Source organism: Gallus gallus, chromosome 20 (genome assembly GCF_016699485.2).
Source record: "Gallus gallus isolate bGalGal1 chromosome 20, bGalGal1.mat.broiler.GRCg7b, whole genome shotgun sequence".
Lineage (NCBI taxonomy): Eukaryota > Metazoa > Chordata > Aves > Galliformes > Phasianidae > Gallus > Gallus gallus.
The window spans coordinates 1,536,954-1,559,531 of NC_052551.1; the positions used below are offsets into that span (position 1 = coordinate 1,536,954).

At 44.6% G+C, this 22,578-nt stretch overlaps 1 protein-coding gene across 7 annotated transcripts in view; it reads right to left on the reverse strand.

The window, feature by feature from the left end:
* CEP250 (centrosomal protein 250) overlaps positions 1-22,163 on the reverse strand; it is a 34,463-nt gene extending 12,300 nt beyond the window's left edge. For 3 of the 7 annotated variants that reach the window (XR_213434.5, XM_046902974.1, XM_015296253.4), the window contains exons 1-21: positions 22,036-22,163; positions 20,207-20,275; positions 19,465-19,547; positions 18,102-18,267; positions 17,352-17,458; positions 15,851-16,078; positions 15,226-15,322; positions 14,648-14,746; positions 13,513-13,659; positions 13,022-13,200; positions 12,427-12,609; positions 11,381-11,525; positions 10,949-11,095; positions 10,555-10,785; positions 8,858-9,051; positions 6,249-6,376; positions 5,910-6,079; positions 4,977-5,156; positions 3,751-3,885; positions 3,307-3,450; positions 1,856-2,157 (exon numbers count right to left, since the gene is read on the reverse strand). Coding sequence is in view for 6 of the 7 variants with exons in the window: in XM_046902974.1 (XP_046758930.1) it covers positions 1,856-2,157; positions 3,307-3,450; positions 3,751-3,885; positions 4,977-5,156; positions 5,910-6,079; positions 6,249-6,376; positions 8,858-9,051; positions 10,555-10,785; positions 10,949-11,095; positions 11,381-11,525; positions 12,427-12,609; positions 13,022-13,200; positions 13,513-13,659; positions 14,648-14,746; positions 15,226-15,322; positions 15,851-16,078; positions 17,352-17,458; positions 18,102-18,267; positions 19,465-19,547; positions 20,207-20,275; positions 22,036-22,146 (3,245 nt within the window). In the remaining variant the exon portion in view is untranslated. Of the gene's footprint in view, positions 1-1,855; positions 2,158-3,306; positions 3,451-3,750; positions 3,886-4,976; positions 5,157-5,909; positions 6,080-6,248; positions 6,377-8,857; positions 9,052-10,554; positions 10,786-10,948; positions 11,096-11,380; positions 11,526-12,426; positions 12,610-13,021; positions 13,201-13,512; positions 13,660-14,647; positions 14,747-15,225; positions 15,323-15,850; positions 16,079-17,351; positions 17,459-18,101; positions 18,268-19,250; positions 19,374-19,464; positions 19,548-20,206; positions 20,276-21,161; positions 21,905-22,035 lie in introns of those variants that run through there. The other 4 variants (XM_004946945.5, XM_040650876.2, XM_025142331.3 and 1 more) reach the window with 4 other exon arrangements.
* Between the last annotated feature and the right edge of the window lie 415 nt (positions 22,164-22,578).

Here is a 22,578-nt window from a genome sequence, read left to right on the forward strand (position 1 = left end):
CCAGGTCCCTTTGGATGGCGTTGCTTTTTAATGTACCAACTGCACTACTCAGCTTGGTGTCACCCACAGACTTGCTGAGGATGCACTTGATCCCACTATCTAGGCCACTGGTAAAGATGTTAAAGAGCACTGGTCCCCAGATGGGCTCCTGGGGAACACCACTCATAACCAGCCTCTACCTGGACATAGAGCTGCTGACCACAACCTTCTGGTCACAACCATCTGATTAATTCCCTGTCCATTGAATAGCCCACTCTTCAAATCCATCTCTCCCCAGTTTAGATAAGGATGTGGTGTGGGATCATATCAAAGGCCTTGCAGAAGTCCAGATAGATTATATTGGTTGCTCCTCCTTTACCCACTGATGCTGTTACTCCATCATAGAAGGTCACCAGATTGGTCAGGCATGACCTGCCCTTGGTGAAACTGGGACGACTACCTCAGATCACCTCCTCATCTTGCATCTGCCTCAACACAGCTTCCAAGAAGATCTGTTCCACAGTCTGCCAGGCACAGAGGTGAGGTTCACTGGCCTGTAATGGTATCCTTATGGATATGGAAATGGGTATCCTTAAAACAGTCAAGTCCCAGAAAAAGCTAGCAAAGGAAGAGACTGGCCATAGGTGTCTCCATTTCCCCAGTCTTTCTAAATGAACCATTAGTTACTAAAAGATGATTTCACAGACAGGTAATAATGAAACAAGCAAGACATAGCAGAATTAAAGGCTCAAAACACTGGACCATTAAGGTTAATGCTTATTTAAGCGGGGAACTTTCCTTATGTTCCCCAGACCAAAAGGGCACTCAGATCATTGGTTCAGCAAACAACTTGGTGGAAGCTAAGACTAGTAACCATGGCGCAAATAGTGATACCGTACAGCTTAGAAAGTCAAAATAAATGAAGATGATGGAGAAAAAGAAAATAAATTATTTTGACTAACGAGACTTGAAGACATTTTGTCAATAAAGTTTGTTTCCCCAACATGTACATCCTAGTAGGAACAGCAACTGACAGCAAGGTGATATTTGGGGAGTTTCATAAGACTTGCCAGCACCACTATTAAGTTCAGTGAGGGAAATAAAGGCAGAAGTGGTAATGGAAGTTTGGAGGAAATACTCAGATCCTCATATAAGATGTAAAATCCCTCAGAAAAGAAGCAAGAGCTCACTGCCTCTTATTTCTCCTCTCTTCAATGAAAAGATACATTGAAGACTGGCAAGACTTCACCAGGTGAAGTCTTCTTTGTTGCAATCCTTGGACAGTCCTTAACATCTGTAACCCTTAGGGCTAGCAGGGACCCTGCCAGAGCACCTCCAAATGCCTGTTAGGTTATTTTGAGAAATGAGGAAACAAATGGCAATGAAAAACACGCTTGATCCCTGTGTGCCTCTGAAGGCACACTCTGAAGGGAATTTGTCTTAGCTCCAAATCCTAATTTCAAGATGCCTTCTTCCAGCCAAAAGTATCAGGTTGAAACAATCGTGAATGTTTAAAGAAATGTTTAAAGTATACTGGACTCAAGGTGGAGCTGGTGGATCTATTTAGCCCATTATACTACAGCCTGTCCTGCTTCCTCGGAATGTTTTGGGTTTGGATCTCTGACAGTTTAACAGTATTTATATGCTGACCTGATAGAAATACATTCTTTTAAGGAAAAGACTACTTTAGAAAAAAATGTAACTGAAAGATGAAAACAAAAGAGAATGAAACATGATATAAAAGAATGAAATGGTTCTGCATGGATAGCTCTGAACTGCATTTTAAGGAAATGGTATCACATCCACCTGCATATGAAAAGATCTAGAAGAGGGACTTCGTTAAATAGAACAGAGAGCCTTGCAGGCCTTCAATTACCTTTCTCTTTCGCTCTCTAGGGCCTTCAATGAAGCCTGAAATTCTGTGTTGTGACGTTCCACTTCTTCCCATCGACTCCTTTCCCCCTCTAAGGACTGCAGGCACACCTGCAGCTCTTTGTTCTGATGTTCCACCTCTTCCCATTGGCCCCTCTCCTCCTCCAAGATTTTCTGAAGGTGCACAACCTCCAGTACCTTCTGCCTGGACAACTCTTGTGCCTCACTCAGCTCTTGCTGAGCTTTATGGCCAATTGCTTGATGGGACTCTTCGGAGGCTGCTAGCTGAGATGTCAGCTCTTCTACCTACAGTAAAACATAACAGAGCAGTCAAAGACTACAGCTTGTCACTGTGAACCATATCATACACTATGAGGAAAGGGGAAGAACAGATTCAAATTTCATTCTATAGTAAGAGTATCAGATTCAGCTGATTTGTTTGAAAAATGTAGAGAGGGGCACAACGTTCATCTCACAGAGCACCTTAAAAAAACAGGCTATCAGGTAAATACCAGCAGAAATCCATTCTGATGATTATGCTTGGGGCAGAGTGGCTGGATGATCAGGCCTGGGGCAGAGTGGTTGGAAGACTGTGTAGAGGAAATGGACCTGGGGGTATTGATTGATGCTCGACTGAACATGAGCCAACAGTGTGCCCAGGTGGTCAAGGCCAATGGCATCCTGGCTTGTATCAGAAATAGTGTGGCCAGCAAGAACAGGGAAGTAATTGTCCCCCTGTACTCAGCACTGGTGAGGCTGCACCTCAAGTACTGTGTCCAGTTTTGGGCCCCTCACTGCAAGAAAGACATTGAGGCCTCGGAGCATGTTCAGAGAAGGGCAACAGAGCTGGTGGGGGGTCTGGAGCACAGGCCTTATGAGGAGCGGCTGAAGGAGCTGGGATTGTTCAGTCTGGAGAAGAGGAGGCTCAGGGGAGACCTTATTGATTTCTATAACTACCTGAAGGGAGGTTGTAGCCTCTTCTCTCGTGTGACAGTGATAGGACTAGAGGGAGTGGCTTCAAGCTGCACCAGGGAAGGTTCAGGCTGGACGTTAGGAAACTATACTTCTCTGAAAGGGTGGTCAGGCACTGGAATGGGCTGCCCAGAGAGGTGGTGGAGTCACCAACCCTGGAGGTGTTCAAGGAACGTTTGGACGTTGTGTTGAGGGAGATGGTTTAATGAGAACCATTGGTGATGGGTGGATGGTTGGACTGGGTGATCCTGTGGGTCTTTTCCAACCTTGGTGATTCTATGATTACTGGCAAACAAATGAAAGGACTAGCCCATCTGTTCAGGGCAGCAGCTGATGACCAGGTCTCCTTCACACCAGCTGAGATAGACACTACAGTATGATGGCAGTCAGAGGAATTACTGCATGTCTGTTCTGCAGTAGAAAGACAATTAGTGAAGGCACCGCCTACTTGATGACTCAAGTATCTTTTGCTGTTTCAGTCACCTGTTTTTGTAGATCATCCCTCTGCTGGAGAAGGATATTCTTTTCTTCTTTGATGTTTTCCATTTCTTCCTTGTGCATATTCTCCACCATCTTGATCTTACAGTGAGTTTCCTGTAGCTCTGCTTGCAGTTTTTCTGTGATGTTCTGTAACCAAAATGGAGAGCAAGTTACTGGGACCTGCCGTCAGCTCCACATGTTTCCTCTTCCAATCTTAATCTCATCCATTCATCCACTTCTCTCTGCTTTTCAAACCATTTCTATTTGTCTTGCAACCCATCCTTCCTTTTGCTTACCAGGCTCTGTGCTTTCAGTGCTCCAGGACTTGTGATCCATTTCCTTGTTATTGCCTTTCATTCTGTAACTTGGCTTTAGCAGCCTCTCTCTGAGCTTATGCTCAGTCACCAACTGCTTGAACTTTCCACCTGCCCTACTGGTGAGACTCACCTGCTCATACTCCTGCTGCTCTTTCACCTCCTGCCTAAGTTGCTCAAGCTGATGGCAGGCTTCTGTTAGTTCTCCCTGAGTTTGGAGTAGTGTCTCTAATAAAGCTTTCTTCTCGTTCTCCTTTTCTGTCAAAATCTGCACAGAAATACAGAGGAGAAGACAGGTTGAATCTCCACAGAAAAAAAAAAAATTGCATGTCCTTCAATGATCTGAAGGCTGACGGGCTCACACAGTCTCAGAGCAATATGATGCCCATCTCTTAGGTTACTATCTGTCCACTTGGTGGCACAGATTCCAAAGTCATATGGATAGCATAAACATAGGCCACTTGTGACTGAATCTTCAACAAACCCTGAATCACTTAATAGGAAAATGCGTGGCACTTCCCTAGTGGTGGTGATGGCGTTTTCCTTGTCTTCTCTTGTGTCTTGTTTGTCTTTTAATACAGGCTTTTGCGCACACTTAGCAGTAGAGAACATACAAGCCTGCAGGAGGGTGAAGGTAGTAGCTTCTTCAGAAAAATCATGTATTCTAAGTAGGACTTGGTGAAAATTCCAGTTTTAAGATGCACATTTTCACCTCTGAGAGCTGGTCCTACCATTCCAGTACTAGCAGACACAAATGAGGGTACTGCCATTCCTTGGCAGTCTGCTTAAGAAGGAATCTGGGTAGAACACAGTGAGGACTTGACATGTGCATGACAGGTTTGCTTTGGCACAGAAGATCTGGGCACAAAACAGTTTACCAGCAAGTGACTTCTGAAAGAAAAGCTTGAGAGGCCACCTCTGTTACACTGCTCAGAAATATTTCATTCCTACTGTCAAAGACAGTTCTGCATGCATTTCACTTTATACAATTCAAAATAGAAAACACTTCAGGAAAACAGGGGCATACAAGGCATGCTCTCACATCCTGATATCCAGCTAGCTCCCAGTTCTGTCCTTTCTCTACAGGTGGCTTCCTTCAGCTCACCGCTGTGAGACATGATTATCGTGTTAATCCTATCTGCAGGCCTTTAGTGGACTTCCTGGACTTCTTAAGCTCACGCTCTGGTAAACTCTTGTGTTACAGGTATTGTCATTCATAGCACAGAGATCTCATGATTGCTAAAGCGTCCTGTTTACAGAAGGGCATCCAAGAGACATCTCTACTCAGACATATAGTGTCAAGAGAACTGTCAGTAAGTAATGCAGAAGAGTAAAAACAAATTCTGCTTTCATATTTACCTCTTGATTGGCACTTTCAACTCTAGTTCGTTCCTCTTCTTGTTGAGCTTGCATGGTAGCAACTTTCTCCTTCATATCAAACAGCTTCTTCTCATGCTGCCCTTCTGCCTCTGCTTTCTCCTTTTCCCAGAGCTCCAGCATCTCCTGTAGCTCTAACTGGCGCCCCTCCCGTTCACTTGCCTGATGAGTGAAGGAAAAGACCACAAGATAAAGTCACAGGTAACATGAGAAACATGTAAATCTTCACCCTTCCCACATGACTCCACTTGAACAGCACACTATAGCTGCCTTGTGCCCTATCAAGAAACATAAAAGAGCAGATGACCAAGAAAAAGAAAAGTAGATGTTAAGTTCTCCTCTCTGATGGCTGCCTGTTTCCCACCACCTCAGGATTTATCTCTATCTTCTATTTTCAGGATTCTGTGTCATTGTAATCACTGAAAACATGCAGACTGACTGTAGGGTGAGAAAAATGCCAGTATCCCAATGCCCTAGTCACAAGACAGGCTGTGAACTGAACTACAAGGAACAAGGAGCCTGTTCCACATGCTTTAAGTCCAAGAGTAACACCTCTGTCAACTACAAAATGATAGAAAGAAGTTACTGCGATTGCAGTTGGCAGGAATGTTGTTAGTCTACTTCATGGCAGACAGGAGTCTGGTGAGATCCTACCACTTTACTGTGGCTTTGGGTGGAGTTCACCCAACATTCTGTTCAATTTGTCTTAGGCCTGCAACAAATCTGTGGCTGCATTTACCATCCCAACAAAATCATGTGGGCCCTCACATGCCTTCAGGTACGAACCACTACCTCTACTGCCTGGCCTAGCAGTGTGTGGCTTCTGACAGCCAATACTTACTGCCATTTCTCACACTCAGGCAAAAGCCATCCCACAGAGCTCACTTGAAGAATTAAAAACATATTGTTTCCTACCAGGTCTTGTAGGAGTTTGTTTATTTCCACTTCATGATCAGTTTGCTGAAGTTTCAGGGTATTGTTATGCTGCTCTTCTATCTGAATGAGCCGTTGTGCCATGTTTTCCTGTTCCTGCTTCATTAGACATCTCTCTGTTTCCAGCTCATATTGAAGACACTTCACTTCCCCTGCAAACATAGTGAATGGCAAGAAAAGCAGTGCCTACAGAAACTACTCGGTATTTGCTAGCCTTACGCCATTTTAATTTCAGTACAAAAGGGCTCTCTCTCCATTTCCTTCATTTCTCAGCATTGCACTGCAAATGCACAACAGATGCAAAGTACATGAGGCTCTCACCTTGTATCACTTCCTTAGCCTGAATGACTGTATGAAGTTGGATTTCAAGCTGACTCTTGGTGATCTCCAGGTGAGATAACTGCTGCTGAGCCTCAAACAGGCTGGATTCCAGGGTGTCTTTCACTGACCTACATGTTGTAAACATGGAAAGAAATAAGCTTCTTGCTCCTGACATCCACAGGGAATTATTGCAGTAAGACCTGGTTCAAGATCCCAACATCTGGATATGGAAAATGGGTTGTGTGGAAATTCACGGACAAAAAACATTTCTGCCATTTAAAACAGCAACGTAGGCCCCTCCAGATTTTACTTACAACCCAGCATAATACAGAAAGTACAGCCCAAGTTGATCTCAATAGCCAAATCTTAAGTTGCTATCTGTAACACACAGGTAGCTGTGCCAAAAATCACAAGCCCATCCTCTGCTCAAAGCTCTGATCTCATTGGCACTTCAGACTTGTTCTGTGGGATAGGGTGGAAGGGAGACACAGCAAAAAAAGAAGAGCATCTTCCTGGCTTGCTAGTAGCTGTTTATGCTGTTCATAGCATAGGCATATGCAGGCATATGCATTTTCCAAACTCCCTATACTTAAAAGGGATACACCACATATGCATTTTCCAAACTCCCTATATTTACTCCCTATATTTAAAAGGGATACACCAGATGATAGAGTAACCTCTCATGTTTGTAGCTGCATTTTTAAGAATTCTAACAGCTGAAGCACCATCTGAAAGGAGGGATAAGAAATAAGAGATAATGCTTCAGTTCAAACTGCTAGAAGTTCGAGAGAAACTTGTTATTTTTCATTGAGTGTTGCTAACTAAGCATGCACTAGCCCAAACATTTTTTCATTCTTTAAAATGGAAGATGTGGTACTGCAGATACAAAGTGCTACATACACAGGCTTTAACAAGCTGCTATGAGTGAGTGACACACAGGATTTTGGAATCAGAAGCTGAAGTTACTTCTCTGCTCTAATACAGTGTTCTGAGTGCCAGTATCTTACAATACACAGCACTGTTTCATTAGTACAGGGATGTAATTAGGATGATATCATTAAAGGTAAAGGGGCACGCTGTGGGTGATAAAGCAATAAACCCCAGCAAAGTAGCATTTGATTACTTCAATGTACAATGGAAAACATGTCTGATCATGCCAATATCCAGCAGTATAAATTGAATGTGCTACACTTGAAAGATAAATAGAAGTCAGTCTCTAAAACAGGAAAGAGTCCAAAACTGGGACAGCAAAAGGCTTGAGAACATCATCTGGTGAGACTAACTGCTGATTCTCCTGGGCAATGCTTTTATCTATTGACAGGGATTCTTTATAATTAATCTCCTCTTTTTTACTGATGCTGTCACTGAAAAAAAAAAAAAAAAAAAAGAGCTGAACATTTTAATGAAGTCTGTCTGAAAGTATCTACTGCCAATTTCTGGTTTTATGGCAGAATAGATACATACAAATAATGACTGTCCTCCATTCACCTATGCACTGATAAAACATGGAAAACATCAGTGTTACTGGACAGCTCAAATTCAGAATTCACCATATCGCACCCTGCAGCTTTGGCTGCACTCTCCTCTGGAAGTTGAACCAGCAATAAAAGCTGCAGACAAGCAGTACAGCCAATCTGACAAAGGAATTCAGCTGGATCAAATAAGAGAAGCTGGAGATCAGAAGCAGCAGCTCTCAAGAATCAGACAGTGTTGAAATAGCAAAACAACACACTCTAGAACAGCCAAGTGTAGAAGTCAAGACGCATGACAATCCCTAATATATCATCTGTATAGCTTTGTAGTTCAGGGATCTTCTAAAAACTACCTAGGAAGGACAAACATCTCAACACGTTTTTTGGTGAAACACAGAATTTGTCACACGATCTTAGCAGCTTGATACAGCACAAGGACAGACTCTTGCTTCTTCCCTGCATAACACCTCCATGATGGCCATCTCTGGAGGCCATGTGGTAAGGTACAGAGGACCCAATGGTGAACAAGAATTCCCAAGGACTGCCAAGGATTCAGAATAAACTTCTGTGCTGCTAACATAACTAAACCTAGGTCCTGCCTCACAGTTAACAAGAGTTAGATTAGAAGCATAACGCCCTCAAGATCTTCAGCATAAGCCTCTAGCTTCACCCTAAATGACGTTGCCCTACTCACAATGTATAGTAGGCTTGAATCCTAAATGTATTTGTTGAAATGTGCAGAACAAAAAAAAAAAAAGCAGAAGTTTCAGGCTCCACTTAACATCTTGGGGAAAGCAAAGATAGCATGGCACAGTTATTTCCCAATGCAGAGTCAGGGTACCAGATATGGAGGAATTGGATCGGCTTGCTTTAGACTTCACGCAGTGATGTGCAAGGGGGCACAAACACGAGCTTAGGACTGTGTTAGCTTTAGCAGTCACAAAAAGAACACACATCATGATACATTTTCTTCCTCCCCCCTCAAGATTTTGCTCAAGATTATTCAATTTTCAGGCTAAGGAAGGTAAGCCATCTGGAAAGTGTACAGGATGCAATAAATCCTGGTGTAATGATTACCACCTTTGTAATTACAGACATTAAATAATGTCCTGTCTAGGGCCTCCTCCCTGCCTTTACCTGGCCTCTGCCAGCTGCTCTGAAAGGCCTTGTCTGTCCCGTTCCACAGCTGCCAGTCGCACCTCAAGGGCAGCCTTCTCATGCACCAGGAATTCCTTCTCTTTGGACACCTTGGCCACTGCATCCTCTTGGCGAGAGGACTGTTGGCGCAACTGCTCCAAACCACTGCTAGCTGACTCTTGCTGGCGGTAAACCTGAAAGCAGGATAAAATATATTTCTGGTCATTTCTCTGAATACGTGCTCAGAGCCAACCAGTGTCACTTCTGAATCAGTTAGGGGAGAAAGAGTTCCTGCAGTGTTGATTGAAAGCCGAAGAGCATCTGCTGTATACAGCACCAGTACTCTGGGCTGCCAAAAGGCACTGAGACTTGGAAGTGATGCGTAGGGCCACACCGGGTTGGCTGAGACCAGACAGCTACTTGAGGACAAACACACAGACCCCAGATTATGTGTTTTCATGCAAAAATCCCTCATCTTCCATAACTGCTACCTTGCAACCTAAATTCTCTCAGAATCCCTATCAGTGCTGTAAATGTTAAGTTTGAGCAAATTCAACTTTGCTGGATGAAGAGAATGAAAGTAAAAATGGTTTCTCCTTCAAAAAAAAAAACCCACCAACAAAACAACTAAAAATCCCACACAGTGACACTTAATTTAGCATGTATAGCAGCTGGATGCCACGAGGTAGGGAAGTGTTGGTGAGCATTGTCATTTAGCAATTTATAGGACTGATATGGCCAAAGAGATTGTATACAGTAATTCATTGTCATACTGCTCACTTGTCTTACATAAGAAAAAAAGCTGCCAATATACATTGCTGATAATCAAGGATGGATATTAACCATGATTTTTAAACTATTTTCTGCATTGTACCACCTCTGCTTCGTATTTGCCAAATACCTTATACTTAAAGTCTATTTAATACAAAACAGACCATGAGAAAAATATTTTCCTGTTATCCCCCACTACCCACAACTGCACATTACAAAACTGTCATTTAAATGACAAAAACCTCCCCAGTGATATGATTCTCCCAAGCTTTCTCTCCAGTATACCAAAAACAGTCAGTCCAGAGAAAACAATCTTGTCTGTTCATCCATTTCTCATCTTCCTCAAAGCCTAACGATGCTCTAACAATTCAAAGTTACATTTATGTCTTAAAATATAATTTCAGCAGTACAAGCAAGATGCCAATCCCTTTCTTAGCAGTACAAGGCAGCAGATGTTGACTTGCAGCTCTGTCCCGCTCGCTGTGTTTGAACAAATTGAGTTCTGAAAGTGGTGGACTTCACAATAAAAATATAAATGGAAACATACAGCCCCTTCTTGCCTCAGAAAAAGATGAAGAGCTTCAATGTTTGCTTGTTTTGCCACCGATAACAGTGGTAGCCTCATTCAAGTGCATGGACAACAATTATTATATCTCCAGAGCTTATAAAAAAAAAAAAAACAGAAAAGGGACTAATGCAGACAAGTGGATCAAAATAATCTGTAGAAATGAAGGACAGTTCAATCCCTCAGAATTACAGTCTCTGCAAGCCATCAACCCCTTTCCAAAAGCAAGCGAACAGAGCCTTCCGACCTCCAGTACTACCAAGCACCTCGTTGACTAAAGAACTGCAGAACTGAGCAGATGCAGCCTCCTTGAGCCAAGCAGACAAATGCCCACCCAGAAGAACCAGACTGTTGACCTCACCTGGTTGAGTTTCTCCAGGGTTTCTTCCTTTTCCTCTGCCAGTATTCTCAGTTGCATCTGCAGCTCTTCCTGTTGCTCCTCTGCTTTCTTCAGCAGCTTCTCCAGGTGGGATTTCTCTGCACAAAGCTCTTCATTTGTTCTTTTATACAAGGTTATCTTCTCCTGTTCAGAGACCTTTGCTCTCTCCATCTCATTCACTTTATCTGACAGAAGTTCATTCTCTTGTTCCAGCTACAATCACAGATGCACAGAGAAAACAAAACACAGGTAAGGTTTGTAGAAGATCTGGCTTGAAAATGAACATCTCCATATTCAGTCAGTCTGAAGGCACAAAGTCTGAAAAGAATCAAGCAGCTGGAGGTGAACACCTTGCATTGTTGGAAACTCTGCTCACCTGCAACACAAGCTTGTTCAGTTCCACTTTATCCAGTGCAAGAGCTTCATTAATACTGCTCATCTTTGCTGCAGCAGTATGTAGGTCAGCTATTTCAGAATTCAACTTATTCTGAGCCCCTGTCAATGCTGCTACTGATTTCTCCGCCTGAAGAGACAAAACAGCAAAATAAAAACAAAGACAGGAATAACCCTGACTTCAAGCAGCAACTCCAGATCTCCTTTGTGTCTCTGACATACCTGACATACTCCCAGTTAGATCTTCCTAACAAGCATGTGGGGACTAACTCCACCAGAGAGCCTGTGCAGATCACAGCATTGTCCAAGAAGGACAATACTACTTTCTCTGAAACAGCACCTGTGGTCATGTTGCTGTAAGAACTCCATCTCCCTAACACTTCCCAAGTGTTACTTAAGAAAAAGGTGTCCATACCTTTTCCAGTGCCACTGTAAGCTCATGTTTCTCTTGCTTCAGCAGATCCCTCTGAAGGTGTGACTCCTCCAGCTTCTCCCTCGCGGCTACCAATTCATTCTGTAACAACGAATGTTTTTCTTCAAGTGCAGCTAAGTCCTTCAAACTTGAGAGAAATGGAAAGGCAACAGTTTTTTTATGCCAAAAACATTACTGTTTGCAAAACAAAGACTACATACTGTAAACTAAATAAAGCAGTTTAAAGGATTTTCACTAACTTTTTATTTACATGTAAAGAATGCTGGAATGTTTTAACTAAAGCTGTGTCACTCTTTGTCAGTGATGTAGGTGAAACATTCATCACTGAGAAAGTAGAACAAGCTTTCAAAAATCACAGAATGTTTCCAAAAAGTTTGGATATTCTTAACCTAACAGCCTCCTGCTTGTTAGCTCCCCTTTTTGATACAGTGGATAAAAGACAGCAAAGTTGATCTTTGAGTAAAACACACTTCTCAAAATTGTTCTCACCTTCAGCAATTAAAGAGCTTGCAATCTATTTTGGGAGAGGAGGAATATTAATTTCCAATCCAATAATCATAGGATCATAGAATGATTCAGGTTGGAAGGGACCCCAGGAGGATGCCAGCCCAATCTTCAGCTCAAAGCAGGATCACTATGGGATCAGTCCAGGTTGATTAAGGCTCTATCCTAATGCATCCTGAAATACTCAAGGGTGGAACCTGCACAACATCTCTGAATAACTTGTTCTACTGCACGACTGTCATAATGGTTTGATTTTTTTTCCTTAAATCTAGTCTGAATCACCTGTTTCAGTTGATGATTGTCATAACTACTCCAGTCAGGTCTGGATTCATTTTTTAAAGAAATATAAAGAAAGGACAAGGAGGCAGCTATGCTGATGTCAGTAGGTATCCAGCCCTGCCTGTGTACTCTCTCACACCTCTATGCCTCAGACAATGAATAGACAACATTTTTCCTTTGCAGAGTGTAGAGACCTAAGCTCTAGCAATGCTCGCCCCTGCCCAGAGAAAGCTTTTAACACTCACACGAGCTCATGGTCATGATGTGCTCTCTCCATTGCCAGCTGCTGCTCCACCTTTTCCCCTTGGGCTGAATCTTCCTTCAGCTGCAGCTCAGTGTTACTCTGACGCAGACGTGAGGCTTCTTGCTCACTTAATTCCAGCTTTTGCTGTAGTTCTCCTCTGATTTTCTCTAGGTTTTCACAGTCACTGCAGAGACAAGGAAGAAGAACAAGGTGATCTGCATACTCATTGATTCCACTTCCACCATTCTAGGATGGAGTTGTGGAAAGCAGAGTAAGAAGAGACTTGCCCCTCCCCTCACAAGATAACCGCAGACAGAAAGTAAGGCATGCTTTGGCTTGCATTCAGTGAGAACTGGTGGCTAGGAAAGGGCATTGAAAGAACAAAATTCAGAGAATCAGTGTATTGAGAGAGGCATCTGTATTCCAACGTTGTCCTGAATTTCAAAGAAAATCAGCCACAGGACAATGGTAGAGCATTAAAAGCAGCGACAGGAGGATGTTAATAAGGCATAGTAGAATTCTTTGCCCATAACACCTCTGAAATCTTAGAGCTGAAAATAGATTACCTTTAGAACACGGAAGGATGAAACACTTACCACTTGAGCGCTAGTACCAGAGACTTGAGGTGCTGCTGGTGGCTATTAGACATCTTGTTTTCCTCCTCCAGTTGCTCAAGCCTTTGCTGCAGCTTCTTGCACTTCTCTTCCTGCTGTCTGTGCTGGTGCTGCAGAAAACTGATAGAGTCTTGCCTGGTAGAAAGCTCTTCTTTTAGGGCCTGTAACAAATGGGGAGGGAAATAGCAGAAACAAGCAATAATGAGCAGGGAAGATGGCTTCAAATACAGTAGCTGGGAGGAGAAGCAAGCAGAGACACAGCTCACCTGAAAGCAAAAGCTGTGATGAGGGGAAGGAGATCAGGAGAGAAAAGCAGCAGAACACACTGTTGGTAAGACTGGCAAGGCCATACAGTAGCAAGAGTGGGATGATGGCTAGAAAGAAACTGGTAAGCAAATGAAAAGGTCTGAAGCCAGGTGAGGCATTGGTGACTGTGACTGTGGCCAGTGGTGAAGGCTATGAGAAATTCTCACCTGTATTGCTTTTTGCCTCCTTGCCAGTGTTTCCTGAACCAACACAAAGGCATGCTCTGCATCAAGGGAGCTCAGACAAGAGAGGACGTTGCTAGACTCTGGACGCTGGACAATGCCGACTGTGCTGTCACTGTCATCTAACACCACCTGAAAGCCCAAATCAAGCTGTTATTCTTTGCTCATACTATTTTGTTTTTCTTCATCTATTTCTCCTTCTTCCTCCACTTCACCCTAGAGTTGTTAAAGACTCAATTCACTCATTTCTTCAGTGATTAAATGAGTTTTGTCCCAGCCACAAGTACTGCAGGGACTTCTGAACAGAGCTACTATAAACAAGAGAAGAAACGAATGTGAAGCGGACAGAGGCTGCTTGAATGCTCAGTTTCTTGAAGCTCTCAGGAATGATTTGGTTCTCTTTCAGCTTCTCAAAGCCACATATACAAGCACCAAATCAACACTGGAAACAGCAATGAAAAGAACCATTAACACTGCCCAGAGAAGAAGGCAGCTGATGAATACTGGAAAACAGTAATGAAATAGCTAATGTTTATAATTGCTCTGAGCAGAAGCAAAAAAAGGAAAAAATGATTAAATAAGGAGAAAGAACTGACTTTGTGGGAGGCAGCGTAAAAGATCTGACGATTAAACCTCCTGTATGGAGTGAAGATTTGAAGTTCAACTTACCCCTAACCAGTTGGAACAGTTAAGATTCTGTGATGATAATGGTCAGTGAAGACAGAGTGAAGTAGCAAAGCTGGCAAATGCATTGATTGAGTCAGTGACCTTTTACAAAAATCTGAAGAACAACATGGTTATTGCTCACGGAGGGTTTGGGAAGCCTCCAAGCAACACTGGAATAGAAATGTCAAGTAGCCAACTAAGAAAGCACAGTTCAAGAGAGACTTTAACATGACAGTGAAGGCAAAGCTACTGAAACTCCTAGGAGCTCAGGTGAAGAGTCACAGGAGAGCTAACTGTGAAGTTGTAATAGGTTTCACATCAGAAAAATGGCATAAAAATTAAACAGCCAGGAGCAGTATAAAACATGTGATTCTACTCCCCGTGCTTTTCTCTTTCCTTTGTCAAGTACTTCAAAATCAAGTCTAGAAGGATGTGAACTCAAAAATGTACTCACCTCAGTTATCTCTTTGATTAGCTTCTGAAGGGCAAGGTTCTCTTCTTTGGCATTTTTAGTTAATGAAGCTTCGTATTCTACCTCTAACCGACTTGCTTCCTGAGAACAGAATAAGGAAAGAGTAGACAAGGAAGAGTTGCTCCCCTCTGTAGTGTTTCCATCTTCATCAGCATTGTCATGCCCTAGCACTTCAAGTATATAACATGCCATATTTATTCAATTTCTTCTTTGCTAAAACTAAGAAGAAAAAGAGCAGCAACTCATTTTTACAGACAGTTAAGCTGTCGATTTCAATTTAATTTGACCACTAGAAACTTAATTCTGAGGCAAAAACGCATGGGTGCAAACCCCTTAAGACACCCAAAATGCCCGCAGCTCTCCTGCCATTGCCCACACCTGGATGGACTCCATGCATGCCAAACACACAGCAACTATCTTGGTGATGTTCCTGATCTTTCCACATAGTTTACATCCTAACTACTCTTCCTCGTGAGGAAGCCACACCTCTCTATTCTAAGGCTAGAGAACAAATTACTCAAACCAAGCTGGGCTACTTCCCAGATAAAGGTAAAACATACTAGCATCTCCACAGTGTCGTTAAGTGTTTTCACGGTCTTCTCTTTCTCTTCATTTTGTTTCTGAGACTGTACAAGCAAGGCTGAGAGCTCCATCACCCTGAGAAGAGAAGGTCCACATGCCATTCCAAAAGCATTGCACACCACGTGTTAAAAAGATAAGCAGCTCCCAAAAGCACAGCAGAAAAGGTTCAGCCCAGAAAATACAGCAGACAGCCTTAATCTCTACATGCTAACATGCTGTGCATTGCAGAAAGGCACTACTTGGCCCAAAGGACTCTGCACTCAGTCTTCCAAGGAAACATCAGTACAAAGGTGCTATATTGCTTACAACAGTCCTGTGCAAATTCCTTCCATATCCTTGAGCACAGCCCTGGACAGCAAAAGAGCTTTAGACTACTCTGAAATTCTCAATAAGAATCAGTAACAGCAATTACATTACAATATACAGTCTTTTTTCCAGTCTTCCTACTCAGAAGAGCTCCCACCAGACCTTTAACAATGGGCAGAATCGAGGTTATATGAATATATAATGAATGGGGGTTCTGAACATGAACACAGCCTATCTGTGAATCACCAGTTACAAAAGATGATGCTGGAACTAAAATAAAGTTTAAGATATATTAACCTATCTTGAAGCTCTTTCTTCTCCAGGTCCTCATCAACTTGTAAGCACATCACTTCCAAAGCCTCCTGGTTTATTTCCCTTTCCACTTGCTGCTGTGCTTGATCCTTTAGGACAGGCCTCCCCAAAGTGACAGACTCCCAGAGCTGTACGCCAGAGTTCAAACGGAAGCAGCTTACAAGTATAGATCCAGAGAGTCTCATTTGCTCTGCCTTCAGCTCTGACAAATCTCTGAGGAAGAATAAAGAAAAAGCTAATGTTCACAGTGTAATTCTTAGCAGTCAAAACACTTTTCAAATACAAAATCAGGCAACAGATTGTACCTTTATTAGGGACAAATCAGATGCTAATCTCAGAAGGTCAGATGAATATCTATAGAGCTGTGAAATTAGCTTATTTTCCCCTTAGAATAAACACATGGCATAGTCAGAAGGCTTCAAGAACTTCTAAACACTCATAAATTGTTGCTTTTGTTGTATCTTATTAGCATACTCTAATTATCACTAATTTATGTAAGGAATTTTACTGAGATCCACAGATTTTATAACTAGTGTCTCAGCATTAAGTGACCTATTAGCATCACCAATTGGACTGCTAAGAGGCTTATGAAGATATGCACATAATAAATGCTTCAGGAAGGTACTACAAGAATAATCCTTGAAACACAGAATCACAGGGGTTGGAAGGAACCTCAAGAGATCCTCGAGTCCAACAGCCCTGCTAAAGCAGGTACCCTACAGCAGGTCACACACACAGGTGGCAACAGGTCCAAAGCAGGCTATATAGAATCATAGAATCATAGAATCACTAAGGTTGGAAAAGACCCACAGGATCACCCAGTCCAACCATCCACCCTTCACCAATGGTTCTCGCTAAACCATGTCCCTCAACACAACATCCAAACGCTCTTTGAACACCACCAGGCTCTGTGACTCCACCACCTCTCTGGGCAGCCCATTCCAGTGCCTGACCACCCTTGCAGAGAAGTAGAATTTCCTAACGTCCAGCCTGAATCTTCCCTGACGCAGCTTGAAGCCATTCCCTCTCGTCCTATCACTGTCACCCGGGAGAAGAGGCTGACCTCCAGCTCACTACAGCCTCCCTTCAGGTAGTTATAGAGAGCAATAAGGTCTCCCCTGAGCCTCCTCTTCTCTAGACTGAACGACCCCCGCTCCTTCAGCCGCTCCTCATAAGGTCTGTGCTCCAGACCCCTCACCAGCTTTGTTGCCCTCCTCTGGACACACTCCAGGGCCTCGATGTCTTTCTTACAGTGAGGGGCCCAAAACTGGACACAGTACTCGAGGTGCGGCCTCACCAGTACTGAGTACAGGGGAATAATTACTTCCCTGTTCCTGCTGGAACATATAGAATTACTTTAAGTTATCAAAGGAGAAACTGCATTATTAGCTGTAACTAAAGGAAGATCAAGGTACAAAAAGCAGGCGTGAAAAGAAGAGAAGCTACATTTTGCTCTCCAGGATGCTTGTTCTTAATTTCTCCTCACCTGTCAGTGGCAGTCTTCATTTCCAGGAAGTGACGGCGGAAAGTCAGCACCTGACGCCATAGGCTCAGAAGACGGTTATGTTCACCCCTTAAGTAGCTGTCATAAAACTAAACACACAAAGACAAAAAGGAGCAGCAATTCAGCCTTCCCTGTCACTGTACAATTCTTCTAGATCCGAGTGTACAGCCATCATCATTAGAACACCTTCAATAACTCCAACAGAAGCATCACGGACTGAAGAGGCACCACACAAACATCCTCAGTAAACCTACTATCTGAATTCAAAGATGCTCCCACCTCTCCTGCTGCAGTGGCTATCAACAAAGCACACTGATCAGGATTCCTTATCTTGTCCTGCAGAGATCTCTAACACTCTTGGTGTAGGAAGAACAAAAAACAGCCCCTTCATTTGCTTGCCACATGCTGCTGGTAAGGGATGCCTGTCTTGATCCGCTCTTACCTACTCTGAACCTGAAAACATAAACCTCTGTTCTCCACTGCTGAGATTTAAAAAGTGTAAAAAAAAAAAAACAGTGATAAAAATAAAGGAGAGTCCACGTGTGACTGGCCTACAGTGTACAGAAATAGCAAGTACTCGTCTTTAAGACTCCGCAGCATTGTTGTAGATGGTGAGCATCTTCCATCACCACTTCTGCTGACGCCCCTCCATCCCACACCTGCATTCTGCTAACCACAACCATATTCTCATTTGAGTGGCACTACATTGACATTCCTACAGCCTATCCTTACCTCACGCTCACTGCGCCATTCACTCTCCTTCAATTCCAGCTCCTCTCGGGCCCTCATCCAATCTGCTGTCAGTTTTCCAACATCTTCTTTAAGGGCTAAATTCACCTCATTTGCTTTATCTAGGTGTTCCCGCAGGAGGGTATTCACTTCTGCCAGATTCTCACACCTTGGAAAGGGAGAAACAGCAATGAGCTGACTGAATGACTACTACAAGCAGCACCCTTGTGATTTTCCAGCTCCCTCAACACTGACTTTCTTTTCAAGGAAACAACAGAAGTGCTTTCTAGGAATAAGGAAGATGTCTCTGCTATGGCAAACCCATTTGTTTTTTCTTGCATTAAGCCTTCATTTCCATCTACACTGTCAGTCTTGCCTTCCTCAAAAGTTAAGCTCTAGCCTTCCCTATGCTCTGGCTGGTCACTTGTCCACTTCACTGTCATGACAAGATCCTGCTGAACGCACCACTGTCCTGACTGCCTTCATATCACCACTGTTATCTCTGCTTCTACATCCTTTCCCTTGCGATATCATTCCTACTTCTGCTTACTTTTTTTTTAAGCCTCTCTCAGTTCTTGTCCAGTACATTAGGACCTGCAGTAAAACCCCCCAGCAAACTGCACACCACAAAACTAAGGCCAAACATGTGCGCAAAACAGCTTTAAATGAAGCCCTGAACTAAAAACTGAACTTTTATTCAGTTCCCAAAGTGCAGTGCATCTGCAGCCCTCAAGAAGGCTTTTCAACCATGCTCACTGCAATGAGCGTAAAGCACTGCAGGCCAATTACTGTGGGGCCACAGCCTACCGTCTCCCTCAGGATATATTTCATGAACAAAATTGGAAGAACCACTGTCCAGTGAACCAGCACAGAGCTCAGTTCTTGGACAAAAGCAGGAGTTGTGCTTCCTCCACCTTACTTTGCAACTTAGGCAACACAACACACACACATTTTATACCACGCACAATTTATCTCTGGAGCTGAAGGAGAAAGAAAAGCACAGAAAAATATGACAGAAGATTCCTGTGGTGCCAAATGCTCATCAGAAAAAAACAAAACTCCAAACCAAACAGGAAAACACCTGCTCTATGAAATCTTTAGGATGTTATGGTTTGATTCCCAATGTAAAGCAGACTTTGCCGAGTAGCTCACCTACTGAATCATAGCAAAATTTAGGCTGGAGAGGGACCTTTGGAGGTCATACGACCAACCCTCACTCCAGAAGTACGGACTGTGGATCTTCCTCCTTTCAAAATGGCCTGCCCAGCTGCTTCCCTTGAGGAGATTAGGTAGAACTTAAGAGGTTTTCTCTCACTTCCATGAGAATCCAGGACACCAGGAATGAGGTACTGCTTTTTCCTTTTACCTTTGCTGCTCTTCTTCTAACTGGAGGAGTGCCTTCTCCAGGCTGTGGTCTTCAGTGGTTTCCCATCTGTATGAAAGGGATCCCTTAAGAAAGGAAAGGTTTAATTAAATTCTTGTATTCCCTTCACTGCTGTTATCATGCACTGTTTTCCCCTTCATTTGTTTGGTATCTTAGGAGCTCATGGCTTCTTCCAGGCATTACAGCATCATGTCTACACGGAGGAAGGGAGGAGTAGAGTACTACCCCATGTCAGTAGCTCTCCTCAGTTTCCCACTCTCACAGCTGGGTATCTTCAGCTCACGACCAAGAACACTCACTTAGACTTGAAGCTTGGGAATACATACTCTCCTACACTTTGTTTCCTGGGTTTACTTTAGCCATGAAGCAGAAAGAAAAGCACTGAGCCAGCTTTATACATTGAGTATCAGCATTCTTGCCTTCTAAGATGCTACGTTTCAATCCTTATTCAGACAGCTGTAACATAACAAGCAGTATAGTCCTCTCCCGAGACCCAGCACAAACGTTACTCCAGCAACAAAGCACTCCTTCACAAAGTTAACATCCTTCTTGATAAGGTTTTCTGGACTGGCATTTCTGGGACTAAAGGCTGCTCTATGAATGGCTTCTGGACAAAATACTGAAAGGCAAAATACTGAAGTACTCCTTTAAAACCTCACATCAGGAAAACAAGGTTTTTATTGCTTTGAGGAGCCTTTAATCTGAGTTAACAAATGCCACATACCTGCACACTCACCCCTCCTGCTTCAAGTCGCTGCTCCAGCTCACGACACCAGCTCCGATACTGCAGCAGCTGAGATGGATACAGAGAATTAGGATGAGGGAAACGAAGCTCCTCCTGCATTAGCTTTTCTCTAAGCCTTTACAGACAGGGCCCAGTACTTTTCACAGCACTACTGACATGGGGAGAAGTCATTATCATATATGGAAGCTTCACTTTATCTAATACTATAGAAAGTGAGAAAGGGTTTATGTTATGCATAGTACTAACTGCTCGTCCTGAGACACTGATGACATGCAGAACGATGAGACAGACACAGATGCCATGCCAGGCCAACGAGATCTGTCAGACTGAAGATTACCCTGATCTAACCTCAGCAAACCATGTTAAATCCAGAAAGAGAGCCAACACCAAAATCAATGACAAATCCTTCTTAAATCATGTTTTATTATGAGCTTGGAAGAGAAAACTTACCAAGTGGCTCAGTGTGCCTCAGTAACAGTGAGTTTACTGTGAGTCATAGAATTGTTTGAGTTGGAAGGGATCTTTAAAGGTCATCTCATCAAACCCCCCTGCAATGAACAGGGACACCCACTGCTAGGTCAAGCTGCTCAGAGCCCCAGCCAGCCTGACCTTGAATATTTCCAGGGAGGGCGCATCCATCACATCTCTGAGCAACCTGTTCCAGTGCCTCACCACTCTTAACTGTAAAAAAACTTCTTCCTTACATCCAGCCAAAGTCTCCCCTCTTTTTGTTTGAAGCCATTTCCCCTTGTCCTATCACAACAGACCCTGCTGAAGAGTCTGACCTCTTCTTTCTTACAGTCCCTCTGTATACCGAAAGGTCTCCCCGGAGCCTTATCTTCTCTGGGCTGTGCAGCCCCAGCTCTCAGCCTGTCCCCATAGAATGGTGTTCCACCCCTCAGACCATTGTTGTGGCCCTCCCCCGGACGCGTACCAACAGGTCTATGCCTCTGCTGTGCTGAGGACTCCACATGTGGACGCAGCGCTCCAGGTGGGGTCTCACAGTGCAGCACAGCGGGGCAGATCCCCTCCCTCACCCCACTGCTTTGGATGCACCCAGGATCTCGCTGGCTTTCTGGGCTGTGAGGGCACACTGTTGGCTCATGTCCAGCTTGCCATCAGTTAATGCCCCCTGTAGCACCAGTACCCTACTCAGAAAAATCAAAAGGAAATGCGATTTCTTGCCAAGTGAGACGCAAACAGTAAAACAACAGGGAGGGAAAGGCTCTGGTATGGTGAGAATGCCTCAACGGGAGGGACTCGGGCAGACAGGTGTGTGCACAGCTGCCGGCTGGGAACGAGCAGCGGTGCTTCTGGGGTACGTAAATAAGTGAAAATCAGCCGGCAGAGCCTGAATGGGAACGAAGAGAGCTCCGCAGGGCCCGCAGGAGGAAACGTGCTTTTACCATCTCTTTGCTATTGCCGCCCGTCCTCCGCAGGCACTCCCACACGACGGCAAAGCACGCAGCCGTTAACTCTCAGTCACTCCCGAGCAGTTTCTCATTAGGCAAAGAAGCCACAGTGCCTCCTGCGTTCACACGGCACAGCCGTTTCCGTTACGTCCCCCGAACCGACACTTCCAACGGGCAAAGGGCTCCGCGGGCCGCCGGGAACACCGCCGTTTCCCCGCAGCGCGCTCAGCCCCCGCGCTGCCCGCACAGCTTTCCCCTTCCGGCCGCGCCCAGACCCCGCGCGGGGCACTCCCGGCAGCGGGAGGGGCAGGGCCGGGCCGGGCAGGGCCGAGCAGCTCCAGAGGCCTCGGCTCCGGGCCGTGGGGTGGGCCGCGCCTCCTCCCGCCCTCCCCTCACCTTCTCCTGCAGCTTCCGCACCAGCACCGCTTGCTGCTGCTGCGCCTCCTCCGCTCCGTGCAGCCGACGCCGCAGGCAGGCCTGGCCCCGCGCCGCCTCCCTCGCCGCCATGCCCCGCGCCCGGCCCCGCCCCGCCCGCCGAGCTCCGCAGCGCGGCGATAGGCCGGCGGTTGGGCGGCGGGAACACCGCGCTGGGGCTGCTGCTGCTGCCGCCGCTGCCGGGCGTAGCGTGGAGCTCGCTGTTGTGCCTCGGCTGCTAAGGCTGCCTGGGGAACTGTATACAAGTGGAAGCTGAGTGTAAGGGAGGTGGATTCAGCTATGACAGATTAAATATAAGAAGGCGGATTTAGCTCTGAACACGGAGAGTGTCACTAGAAATCATAGTAAAACCAGAAATGCTCTGAAGTGGGTGAGGAGTCTGCCGGTGCCGTGACCAAAGAATCGTATAATAACATCCCTCAGTACAAGAAGGCCGTGGAGGTACTGGAGCAGGTCCAGAGAAGGGCAACGAGGCTAGTGAAGGGCTTGGAAAATGAGCCCGAT